The sequence below is a fragment of the Sturnus vulgaris genome, chromosome 27, assembly GCF_052056855.1.
Source record: "Sturnus vulgaris isolate bStuVul1 chromosome 27, bStuVul1.hap1, whole genome shotgun sequence".
Classification (NCBI taxonomy): Eukaryota; Metazoa; Chordata; class Aves; order Passeriformes; family Sturnidae; genus Sturnus; species Sturnus vulgaris.
Window position 1 is genome coordinate 4,929,145 of NC_142269.1, and position 12,293 is coordinate 4,941,437.

At 56.5% G+C, this 12,293-nt stretch overlaps 1 protein-coding gene and 1 long non-coding RNA gene across 2 annotated transcripts; one reads left to right on the top strand and one right to left on the bottom strand.

The window, feature by feature from the left end:
- Positions 1-595: 595 nt before the first annotated feature.
- TNS4 (tensin 4) lies at positions 596-11,607 on the bottom strand. Its single transcript, XM_014885471.2, has 12 exons — positions 11,097-11,607; positions 7,150-7,576; positions 6,585-6,991; positions 5,694-5,780; positions 5,119-5,238; positions 4,767-4,859; positions 4,421-4,498; positions 3,979-4,050; positions 2,825-2,993; positions 2,451-2,519; positions 2,209-2,235; positions 596-1,682 (listed from the first exon to the last, which is right to left on the bottom strand). Exons 1-12 carry the CDS (start codon positions 11,605-11,607, stop codon positions 1,553-1,555), a joined length of 2,190 nt encoding a protein of 729 aa, XP_014740957.2. The 3' UTR covers positions 596-1,552.
- On the top strand, positions 6,635-11,953 carry LOC148221081 (uncharacterized). Its single transcript, XR_015808593.1, has 3 exons — positions 6,635-6,763; positions 9,353-9,582; positions 11,631-11,953. It is a non-coding gene; the product is annotated as an uncharacterized LOC148221081 (long non-coding RNA).
- The last annotated feature ends 340 nt before the right edge of the window (positions 11,954-12,293 follow it).

Below are 12,293 nucleotides of genomic sequence, written 5' to 3' on the forward strand. Positions count from 1 at the left end.
ATCGGCCACTGGACCAGGGCTGACACCAGCGCTTCTGGAGCCCAGCCCCTTGCCCTGGCCTCGTGCTGATGGCTACCAGGGCTGGCCAGCTTGGGGGGATGCAGCACGACTCCCCAAAGCACCATGGAGCCAAAGCCTTTGCCTGTCCCCATTCCCAGTTGCTGATCCTGACCAGCAACCTGATAACCACTAGAGAGTCCAGCTCTGGGGGTCCCGGAGCTGCCCCAGGGTCTCAGGGCTGAGGTCCCACAGCCCGAGCTGCCTGTGACCTTGGGGAGCTGCAGCCTCCTGGTTCCTGCAGGACAGTGGGGACAGCAGAGGCACCTGGATCCCCTGGGCACCAGCTCCTGAGCCCACCCTGCAGTGCTGGGTTGTGGCCGAGCAGAGCTCAGGGTGGAAGGACTGGGGAGACACTGCTCCCCCCGCAATGACTCCAGTATCTGGTTTGGTCATTGCCAAGAGTGGCTGCAGCTGGACCTGCTCCACAGCCTGGCTGGAGCAGAGGGACTCTGCCATGGGTGCATCTGTTCAGGATCAGAGTGAGTGTCTCCATTGCTGCCATCCCTGTGGTGCCTGTGGCAGGATAAATGTTCTATTGCTTTATTGAGAACACCCCGAGAGGGTTTGTTAACACAGGGACAAAATTAAACCAACACAGAGCCACCAATTGAGAACCAAGGTAGAGAAGAGCGTGGTGTCCTCAGAGCCACTTTCTGCTCTGAGCTACAGCACGAACTGACCCTTCAGCTGCTGCTGATCATTGCAGCACCATCTTCCTCGAGGCCCTGCCAATTTACGTCATCTGAGAATCCGGCCCAAATTCAGGCAAGTCATTTCCAAAAACCCGATGTTTCACTGTCATGAAAATGTCACCATTTATTTCCCAGCTCTCCGCAATGCTGGGAGGTCGAGCCCGCCCGCAACCCCGCGCTGCGTAAAAGGGCAGGAGAATTTCCCAGCACCAGGAAAAATGCGCTGCTTCGTCATTCCTGCCTGTGGATGCTGCTTGCTCCTTGGGGGAAGCAGGTTTCCAGCAGGACTTAGTAATTTTATACACTTTGATTTGCAAAGCTGCCTCTTTGTGCTGCTCAGGGGGTGATTCCTCCCCCAGACATTTCCTCTCGCAGCACTGGGGCATCAGGGCTGTGTCCCCAGTGGTGGGAGCTCAGCTCAGCTCAATGATCTCCCCCAGCCCAGACACCCCAAGAACAGGGGACTTCACGGCTGATAGACACCCCGGCCAGAACACTGTGGTCCTTCAGAGCAGATGGTCCAGCTGAGGGACAGTGGTCCCATAGAGAGCAGAGCTGTCCCTCCTGGGCAGCTCTGGTCCTTTCCCCAGGGCAGCCAGTGCCCCACGGAGAGGCTCGGAGGAGCATCTCATCCCAGAGCTGAACGTCTTTAGCTGAGACTCCTGATGTGATGGTGCTTAACAAAAAAGTCTAAATACATGCTGTTGCCAATGCAACCCAGAAGCAGGAGAAGGGGAGCAGGAGAAGCTCAGCAGTGTGTGGGCAGCTGCTGGCCCTGAGCTGGTCCCAGGATTCTGTCCCTATGGGCTGGGCAGGAGCTGGCGGAGCAGGTCGATGACAAGGGACACTGGCTGCACGGTGTCGTACTCTGCAAACAGGTGACACAGGTTCTCCGAGTCTGTCTGGCTTTTGGCCACGAACCCAAAGATTCTTTGAGAAAGAAAAGAGGCTTATTCAGTTTGCATCCAGGAATCTGAAGGAATAGGCTGAAACCAGCCCAGCCACAAAGCCAAATCCCAGTTCCAGCAATTCCACCTTGGCCCGCTCCCCAATCACGTTTCCTTGGAAGCCAAGCAGCCGGGAGGAGCATTTTTGGCAAGGCTTCCCCAGCTGTGAAAAGCTTCTTGAGCACAAGGTAGAGCCAGATATAAACTCACTTCCTGAGCCCAGCACAAGTCCCTGGGAAGGCTGTGGGATTTGGACGGGGGGTTCTGCACAAGGGGATGTGGAGAATTGGGCTCAGCCAAACCTCTCATCCAAACCTACAGAGCAACCCCCTCCAGAGCTTCACCCATCAGTCCCACGCCTCATCCTGCCACCATGGTAACTTCTACCACATCCCCTCCTCATTTTTAAGCTCATTCTTTGCTGCTCTGCAATGCAGCCACTTCCCCAAGGCAACATCATTCCCCCAGATTCCAGCCCCCCACTCCGTGCGGGAGGTCCCTGCTCTTACCTGGAGGACTTGCAGTACTTCTGCCACCTGGGGGAAGAACAGAATTGCAGTTGCTCAAAGGCTGATGTTTAACTCATTCCATCAGCTGCAAAGCCAAGGGTTATGTTTAGATCCACCCCCAGCACAGTGTGCCCAGGGCAGTTTTATGGAATTTGGGATTTGAAGTGGTGCAGAGGCACTGGGAACCACAGGGAAGGGAGCACAGCAGGTGGCTCTGACAGGCAGAGCTGCCCAAAACTCACTTTCTGTTCTCAGGGTCCATCCCACAGAACCTGATGGCAGCCAAGGGGTAGTGTCGCCTGAAAAACACCCTGGAAGAGGAGAGGGAATTGTTAGGAAAGGGAAGGGCCTGGGCAAGGACAAGAATTTGCAGATTCAAGCCCTTATGGAAGACCGAGGGTCTCAGGGTATCTCAAAATCCCAGCCCTGGGTGCAGCTGGTTCCTGCATCCCACCCCTGCGATGCCACCAAACACAGCACCCCTTGTTAAGGGGTCAAGTCCATCCCTGGATCGTGACATGGGTTTGTCCAACCAGGGACAGCTTTCCCGAGGCTGGGAGGTGAGGAGGGAGCTGCCTCTCCATGAACCCCCCCTTGGCCCATCCTGGGTTCTTACTTCCTCTGGACATCAGTCAGTGTGACGCCCTGCTCTGTCACCCTGAAGTGCACCAGGATGGGGGTGGGCAGCGTCTCCAGCTCCAGGGTGCAGGAGATGCCTTTCAGGATGGCTGGGGCTCCTGTCAGCGTCTCCACGTTCACCGAGTTGAGGTAGAGGACGTTGCACACTGCAAGGACAGCACAGGGCCCGGCTCAGCACGGATGTGACACGGGCCAGACCCAGGGCTGGGTCCCAGGGGTCATCCTGCAGATCCCTCACACGGTCCCGGGTCAGGTTTGTTTTGACAAAAATTAAAAGATTTGGTGACTCAGAAATTCTTCACTAATTTAGTTTGGTTTACTTTAATTCTTTGTACTAATTATTGTAAAAGTCAAAGTATTTAATTTCCCGTTTCTAAATGTCACATTTGCTGGGGTTTTTTTTCTGTTTATTACATATTTCCTTTAATGAAAAGCAGAAAAACCCCAAGCCAACGAAGGGCTGAAGGCCAACCTAAAACATGACATTTCAGGCTGATTGAGCTGTTTAAAGGGCTGTTCTGGGTCAAACTAAACTTTCCAGCTTGCCAACTGATTTTTCAGAATTTCCAGCAAAACAAAGCAGTCCCCAGCTCCCCAGCCTGCGCTGTGACCCGTCCGTGTGGTCTCCTGCCCTTCATTCTTTGCTCTTACCTGGAGCCCACCCAGGCTGAGGTGCACAGACCCTTCCCCATCCTGCTCTGTCATTCCCACATGTGCCCCATAAGCTCCCTCAGCAAATTCTCCAGCCCCTGACTGCCCATCCCTCTCCTAAGGCTCCAGCTGTTCCACCCCCATTAAAACCCATCAGGAGAGAGGCTTAAAAATCAGGAACTCTTTAAAACTGGAACCCAAGGGTCTTTTATCACCCTCATGACCTCAAGAGTTGTGTGTTCAAGCATCCTGAGGACCCAAATTCTCCTTTTCTTAAAAATATCAGGTTCCCTTGCAGCCCAGAGAAAAATCTGCAGAAATCCTGCAGAGATCTCCAGCCCCATAGGGAAGCTGGAGGGGGATGTCACACCAGTGCCCACCACTGCACAGGTGTGATCTGCTGCTGTCACAGCGTGCCCAGGGCTCCAGCTCTTGTCAGCTGGGCTGTCCCCAGAGCCAGCAGCCGGCTCCTGTCCTCACCTGCAGTTCTCCTGGCCAGGGACAGTGCGGATTCGGGAGCGCAGTCAGGGCTGTCCTCTCCATCAGCGAGATCTGCACAAAGGACAAGCAGGAGCAGTGATGCCACAGGCTGGGCTCAGCTGGTCACCTCTTTGGCCGTCCCTTATCTCACAAGAGGTTCAAAGGCCCAGGACCACTCTAATTGCAGGGATTTAGAGCAGTCATTAACTTAATTGTCCTTAATTTCCCTCTCCGTGCTCTGTTTACCTCCTACTTCTCTCGCCCTCTCCCTATCCCCAGCAGAAGGGAGAGGCTGTCCTGTCCCCAGGTCAGCTCTGCAGGCCCCTGCTCTACCTGCAGCCAAGGGAGCAACCCCTCACAGGCACCTGGAGGGGCTCAGACCCCTCCCCACAGCAGGACCGCGCCCACCTCCCCAGAGCATCCCTCCTGTCCCCTCACCTACCTCGGGTGGGGATGCTGAGCTTGCAGGGCAGTGCCAGAGGGGTGATGGAGTGCTGGTAGACAAAGGCAGAGAGGCTCCCTGCAACCAGAACTGTGAGTTGGCGGGGGGCTGCTGCCTGGAACCCCCCACCCACACATCTCCATCCTGCAACAGTGTCCCAGAGAGCTCATGTTCCTGTTTTGGAGCTTCTACCACGGTCTCACTGTCAGGGAAGTGCAGGCAGGACCTGGGGCTGGGGGGTTCCAGGTGTGCAACACATTCACCTGGTCCTGGCTGGTGCTTCCAGGGGCTTTGGGAGCAGCTCCTGGGGCTACCAGGCTGCTGTGGGCAGCAGCATCATCCTTACCAAAATACAGCTCCTCGCTGGCACCTTTCAGGTGAACCCCTTTGGTGGAGGACTCGATGAGGAAGTGCCGGACGAGGTCACTGCTCTCCTCGCCTGCAAGAAGCACCATAATCAGCACCAGCCCCACTGACACTGTGTCACCCCTGCCCACCCGAGTCCTGTCCCAGGGCACCACTGGAGCTGCTTTGTGCCACCATCACCGTGCCAGCCCCTGAGAAGTGGAACAGGCACCCACAGACGCGCTGCCAGCACCTCCCACACACCAGAGTCCTGTGGCTTCTCATCTGGCTTTAGTTTGAGCAGTTCCAGTTAAACCTTTGATGCAACCCCCCCTGTTTTTTTCCCCCCATACCTGTCTGGCTGCTGGATGGAGAGCCAGGAACCTTCATGGCCAGTCCAAAGGAGCCCCGGTATGAGGTGCTGTCCCTGACGAGGAACGTGCCTGGCTCCTTGTCCTTCAGCAGCTGGATTGCTGTCAGAGCACGGGGGAGGGCTCAGCAAAACTCAGCAGGTGGGACCTGCCCAAACTGTGTCCTGCTGCTCTGCAGGGAGTCACTCCTTGGCAGCAGCAGGAAAAGCTCTGGAGCATGTGCCAAGGACATGAACACCCCTTGTGTGGCACCAACTGCAGTGTCCCTGCAGGGCCCTGGCTTGGTCCCACAGGTCCCTGCAGTCCCCAGGACACTCAGCCCCTGCCCAGGCCATGCTGTGTGACAGGGAGGAGAAGCTTTGCTGGACTTGGAGGACACAGAGGAGCTGTGGCACAGCCCTCGTTTCTGAGCTGCCCCTCTCAACCTGTGAGAGGGTCCCTCCACACCCAACAGCCCCCAGTAGGCTTTGATTTGCCCCCACTGAGTCCCCACAGGGACACTGGAGAACTCCAGGGACAGGCCAGAACTCACACCCGTGGAGCCTTTTCTGCCTCACCTCGGTCCCTGCTGATGCTTGGCTTGAACCAGTATTTGGATGTGTCCATCACAAACTTCATGGTGGGCTGCCCAGCCTTCAGGGGACCTGCAAGGGATCACAGGATGTCAGGGCCAGCAGGAACCTGAAGGACCTCCAGGGATGGCAGAGCCCAGCAAAGACATTTCTCTCTCAGGCTGGCCAGGGCTGAAGTTTTTTCAATCCTTTTGAATCCTTTCCTCCCCATTCCTCAGAATAGTTCATTCCCATGTAATTATCTCTCTTGGCAGGCTGTGATGTAGTGCAGAGAGGGTCACATGGAATCCCCTGGCAGTGCCAGCCTGCCCAGCCCTGCACAATCCACTGGACCATGGGATTTACACCAGGATCTGACCCACCCACGCTCTTGCTATTCCCATAAGGATCCCAATTAAAACCCTCTGCCCCGAGAGCTGCCTCTGCTCATCTCCTCCAGAGAACAATAGCCCCAGTGTTTGCCCTTGAATGGGGGACCTTGTGAACCCTGGTACCTTTTGGTGTCCTCAGAGCAAACGGGAACCCCAACCCCTCCTCCCAACCCGGTGTGGGCCTGCAAACAGGCAGGACAGGACAGAATGATGTTTCTCATTCTCAGGTACTATAAATAGGTGCATCTGCATCTCCTGGAGGGTGCACAGCATTCCTGGTTGCTGAGCCCATGCCCCAGGACACCGGCGAGCAGAAAGCTGTGGCTAATCCAGGGTCACCAGCCTCAAGCTGGAGACCACCTGGACCATGGGAAGACACAGCAAGGACCTCTCATCCTTTGTGTCTATAATCCACAGCTAAAGCAGAGGGGAAATGGGGTTTGCTCCCCCTTTCTCAGCAGCTTTTGGGGTCTGCAGCTCCTCCCCACCCTGCCCCGTGACTCACTGTCCGAGAAGCAGCTGAGTGCAGGCGCTGACAGCGCGTTGTGCAGGACACCGAGCCTGGAGGCTGGGCTGCAGCTGGCCAGGGGGGGCTGCGTGGCGGAGCTGGGGGGGGCTTTGGCCAGCCCGGAGGGTCCATCTCCTTGCTCCAGGCACCCGTTCACCAGCAGCACCGGGACGTCGGTAAGGATGGAGGGGGGGCAGCTGCTGGCCTGGCCCTTCTGGACCAGGGAGGTGCCGGCGCTGGGGGAGCTGCCTGCCCGGGGCTCTGGGGGGTTCTGGGCAAAAGCTTCCCTGGAGTGAGACACGATACCAGAGGAAGGGGAGCAGGGGCTGCCCAGGGAGCTGGCGGTGGATGGGGAGGCGGCGGCTGAAGCATCTGAGTCCTCGTTGTGGAGCGAGTGGGTGCTGCTGCAGGAGGGAGACAGAGCAGAGATCAGGGGCTGTTCACACACAGAGACCATCCCAGCGACTGCACCAACCCTGCAGGGCATCACCTCCCAGCCCACGGAATGAGGGACTTGGGGTACTGCCCTGTGCCCCTTGCACCAGGCACAGGTGGCATTTACCTGCCCAGGATGTAGCTGGTGTCAGAGCCAGGGCTCGTGGAGAGCTGGGACACCCAGCTGCCCCTCTGCTGGCCCCTCAACACCTGCACGGGCTTCAGCAGGTTGTCAGCACCTGGGGAGGTGCTGAGGGCCCCGGGGCTGCAGGAGGCTGTGTCCGTGTGTCCTGCCAGGCACTGCCAGGGTGCGCTGGTGCTCTCGGATGCTTTGCTACAGCTCAGGGCAGCCAACTGGGGACTTGAGGGTCCAGGTGGGCTCGAGAAAACCACGCTGTCACTGGTGCTGTATTTGCCTCCGAGTGCCCCTTTTTGGGACAGGAAGGTGTTGGCCTGGGGGGACCTGGAGAAGGGGGTGCCCGAAGGGCTCGGGGAGCCCTGTGGCAGGTCGGGCCCCGTGGCTCTGCCCGGTGTCAGCTCTATGTACTTGATGTCTGCAGAGAGAGAGAGGAGGTCATGAAGGATATGGTGTGCAAGCTGGGCTCTTCAGCAAAGCTCAAAGAACATATGCCTGCTCTTCCTGCTGTGAATTTTGGCTCCCTCTCTGCAGGGCTGGGGGTCCAGCACTACATTTCGTTGAGACCCTGTGAGGGCAGATTCCTCAGAGATCCCAAGGTGAGGTGACCCCCCCGGTGCTGGCAGGCTCCCAGGGAAGGGGGTTACGTGCGGTCACGTCTGGCTGCTCAGACCCCCCCTCACCAGCATTACCCAGCCAGGACCTGCCGAGACCTGCAGCCAGAAGAGGGTGTTCCTTCCAGCAGCTGCTCTGTTTGTACCTGACTCAAGAGAAAAACACCTGGCTGCTCCCCCCGGGGTGACGTCAGGTTCGGAGGGTGGCCCTGCACACCGTGGGCAGAGGAACAGGGGGATGTCACCTGGCCCCAGGCACAGCTGGGCTTCCATCCACACTGAGGCAGTGAGGCAGAGGAAATCCACGAGGGACAGGGGCAGTTACAACACTCTTGGTGTCCACTACAGGACCAGCCATGCTGGCAGCAAGCACAGATCCGGGCAGGGGCTGGCTGCTCCCTCCTCCTTTCTCCCACACGGCACAAACGTCTCTAGAGAACTTGCAAGGCAGTCTCTGTGCCTGTGTCCTGCTGTGGGATTCTTCCTTCTCTTCCCTTTGTGCTCAGAGCCAGCCCCTCCTCTTGCCATTAGCGACATGGGAACACACCTGACAGAGCATTTCCTGTCCAAATCCCTCAGTGGAACCTCACCAGGGGTGCCTGATGCATGTCCTACCTTGGACAAACCCAGCATTTCTGGCTGAGCTGGGGAAGAGGCCTTTTAGCAAGAGACACTCAGACTTGATTTGAGTGCTTGCAGCCATGGCAGATTCATCACATCCCAGGGAAGCTGCTCTGGTGGTTAATCACTCCAGAGCCAGAGGTGTGCACCTCCATTCCAGTCTGGACCTGCCCAGCTTTGCTTTCAGCACCTGGTTCTTGCCCTGCCATGGAGTTCAGGAAAGTTCCCCTTCTCAAAGATGTTTCTCAGAGAGGGAAAATCCTTTTTGCTGCAGCAAAGACAAACTGCTCTGACAGCCCTGAGCTCCCTGCCCAGAGTGTGACAGGTCCTGATGGACCTGCTGTGCGGGAGCTGCTGGCCCTGGCTACTGCAAGCAACAACCTGAGCTCTGGGGCATGGAGCTGGATGAGCAGGAAAAGCTCAGAGCTGTACAGGAGTTACTCCCTGAGCCCCTTCTCTGTGCCAATCCCAGCACAAGACCGGATAAACATGGCCAGCCATGAGCACCAAGGAGGTGCTGGGTGAGCCAGAAGCGTTGGCTCCCCGAGGGGACACACACAGCTGGATCACAGCAGGACAGAGCCAGAGCCTTGCCCCTCCACAGCCTCACTGCCAGCAGCAGCTCCTCCAGTGCCCAGCCTCGGGGTAGCTCTGTGTCCTGGTACCAGTGCACAAACCCTTGCAGAGAGCTGGCCCGATGCTTTCTGACAACATCTCCCCAAAAGGAGAAAGAAACGGGGATTTTAATTGCCCTTTAAAGAACTGACAGTGCAGCAGGCTCATGAGGCCTTTTACCTCCTACTTCTCTGCCTTTGCTCCTCTTATCACCTGTGGTTAAACCTCAAATATTTGCTCAAGACCTTGGCAAGTTTTCCAGCATCAAGGAGTGGCAAAAGGGCCACAAACAAGGAGCCCAGATGTCACGCAAGCCGAGATCTGAGATCTCCTTTCTCCTCTAGGAACTAGACGGATCCAGAGGGAATCGTGCCTCTCATGAACACGCCTCCTGTTGCTGCAGCATTTCAAAGAATCACAGACTATGCTGAGTTGGAAGGAATCCATCAGGGTCGAGTGCCGTGTTTGAGGCTTCCTCCACTAGACAAGACAAGAACAGGCCCCTTTTGCCTCTCTTGGGCACCATCAGTCCCTGTCACCCTCACAGCAGGTTGCAGGGCTGGAGCAGGAGGAGGTGAGTGAACAGGGACGCTGCCCTATGGGAGCAAGTTTGTGTAAAAAACCAAGAGCTGTTGAAAGAAAATGAAAGCTAAAGTGAGGTATTCCCATTGAATTCGTGGCCAGCTTTCCAGATGTTCAGTTCCACAACTGGAGCCAAATTCTCCAGACCACTCACACGTTACCTGTGGGGCTGCTTGGGGCTCCAGCAGTGCACGGAGTGGGGCAGTGGAGTAGGTCAGACACTGAGCAGCCAGAGCTTAATCTGCACTTTGCCACAGTATTTTATCTGCAAGGCCACCCTGTCCATCCCAGCAGGAAGCAGGGACACTGTCTGCTCTGGAATTGCCTGGCTCCTGTTGCTGCCTTACTGCAGCACCAGGACCTTCACACCCACCTCATCCTTCTCCAGCCCCACCATCCTCATGCTTGCATGAGGGCTCAGGGAAAATTGAAATTTTTTTGTCTTTACCATCCTCACATGTGACCTTGTGTGGAAAGAAGCCTGGGGACTGACTGTCAGGGTATTTCTGTGTGTGAAGACAGGGACAGGCAATAAGGCTTTTGGGAAGCAGGGAGACCTGAGGCACCTGAACCACCCTAGACCTGTCCTGTCAGCAGTGTCAGCTCCCCATGTGCTGGGGCTGCCCCGTGCACAGGGTGTTGAACATCTAAAATGAGCAGGAGAACCCAGGCAGGAATACTTGGATCAGTAGCAGCTCACAAATCAGAACTTGGGTTGCAGGGATGACAGGGAAGAGTTGCTCAAGGGTTCACATAAGGCACTCGTGAGCAGAAACAGGGCTGGTATGTGCTGCTGGTGCCTTGCCTATGCCAGGTATGCTGCCCGGGGAGTGCACAAGCCCTGCAAAAAGAATTTCCCTGGCAAAAGAGTTGGGAACACTTAAATGGGATGGTTGTGCAACACTCGATACCTTAGCCCAGGGCTCTGGAAATCTGGCTGCAAATCCATGTGCTCCCACAGGTCAAGTGTGACCCTGGGAAAGGTTCTGCTGCCCTTGAGGGGAAAAGGGTCGTCACTGGGCACCCAGAGCCCAGGGCCAGTCACTGGTGGTGACAACTGGGATTAGAAGTTTTCCAAGAGCTGCCAGTCCCATTTGTAATGAGAATTGTTTTCTTCAAACACAAGGAAATGAACATCAGGTAGAACCTAAAGGCTGTTTTCCCTGTTCCCTTTGGGACCCCTTTGAGCTGTCTGGACATGAGACATGTCAAGAGTGATCAGATCAGGGCCATGAAAGCACTGGAGTTAGGTAGAGCTTGGATACACAGCCTGTCTGCTCCTTAATATGGAACCCTGATGTCAGGAAACAGTTTCCCATGTTGATCCCCCTGGGGACAGTGGGGAATGTCCCTGATGCCCATTTCCAGCCTCCTCAGGAGCACAGGACCTTGTGTGGGTCCAGGGGACAGGAGAGTGCCTGACCCCTCTGCCCCAGGCTCTGGCAGAGGTTTTTCACCAACAGGAGCTTCACCAGCTCCACAGCCCGAGCGCTGCCCTTGCCTCACCTATTGCCTCCAGCTCCTGCTTCTTGGTGGCCACCGTGTCACCCTGAGCAGCAGGAGGGGCTGCATCCTTCACTGGCCTGCAGGGCAGCGGCTGGAAAGTCGGATCGATTTCCAGAATCATCTGGTTGAGAGTCTCTATGGTTACATCCAGGGAGGGAGACATGGGCTGAGCCTCAGGGTCCACGCTGGCGTTCTCCTCCTCCTTCAGCTGGCACGGGGCAGGGCGTCTCTCCAGGGAGGAATTCTGCTGGCCCTTCCCCTGCGTGTGAGCAGCCACATGCTCTGACACGGGCTGGGGTCCGTGTGCTCTCCCGCTGGGGAGCAGGCGAGCCTTGGGGTGCACCATGGAGGGGGGGTCAGTCCAGGCCTCTGTGGAGTAGTAGATGTACTTTCCTGGCAGCGTGGAGCAGCCCGGGTACCCCCCCGGGTGCAGGCTCTTGCTTTCCTCCGGTGAGGAAATACACACAGTCTGTCCAACACGCAGCACGTGGGATTCTATGACCTGTGACATGGTTTGGTTTTCCGGTTTCACAGCTTAAGAGGCCAAGGGAAACCTCCTCCTTCTCCTCCTCCTCGCCTCCTTCCTCCACCAGGGATCTCAGACCCCGTCTTCAATCCAGTCTCCAGCGGAATAAGAATCTGAGGAATGCAGAGAGGAGCGGTTACACAGGCATGCCCCGGGCAGGAGCAGACTTCAGCGGAAAAGTCTATAAAAACGGGGATTTGGAGTGAAAGCTGGAATTCAGCTCATATGAAAACAAGTCACCCCGTCCTGCTTTTCCACCCCCTCCAGCTCCCAGTGCCACAGCGGGCAAGCACATTAAACACTCATTGGCAACAGCTTTTCAGGATTCAAAGGCCTAAAATGAAATCCTGCTTTTATTTGCTAATTTTCTGGATTAAGAACAAAATGAAGGCTCTAACAGCCTTCCCATGGGACCCTGATCCCCGGGGAGCCATCCAAGGGCATCCAGCAAGCCTGGAGCCCTGCAGGGCAGAGAGCTGGAGCTGCCTGCCAGGGCAGTGTCCTGCAAGTGGGTGTACAGCTAATCCAGGATTTTCGTTTCCTGGTACAACACAAGTCTGGAAGCCTGTGGACGTGGCTGCTGCCTCAGTCATGGTGCTGCTCAAGCAATCTGTCTGCAGATATATTTTGGATACTCCCTGGGTTTGCTTTAGGCAGAAAGTATTTTTCTA

Excerpts from the sequence above, each read along its gene's own strand:
- TNS4 (XM_014885471.2), bottom strand. The coding sequence starts at position 11,607 with ATGTCACAGGTCATAGAATCCCACGTGCTGCGTGTTGGACAGACTGTG. Across the intron at positions 4,499-4,766 it reads CAGCGAGGAGCTGTATTTTG|GGAGCCTCTCTGCCTTTGTC; the intron begins GTAAGGATGATG and ends TTCTGGTTGCAG. Across the intron at positions 4,051-4,420 it reads GCTCAGCATCCCCACCCGAG|ATCTCGCTGATGGAGAGGAC; the intron begins GTAGGTGAGGGG and ends TCCTTTGTGCAG.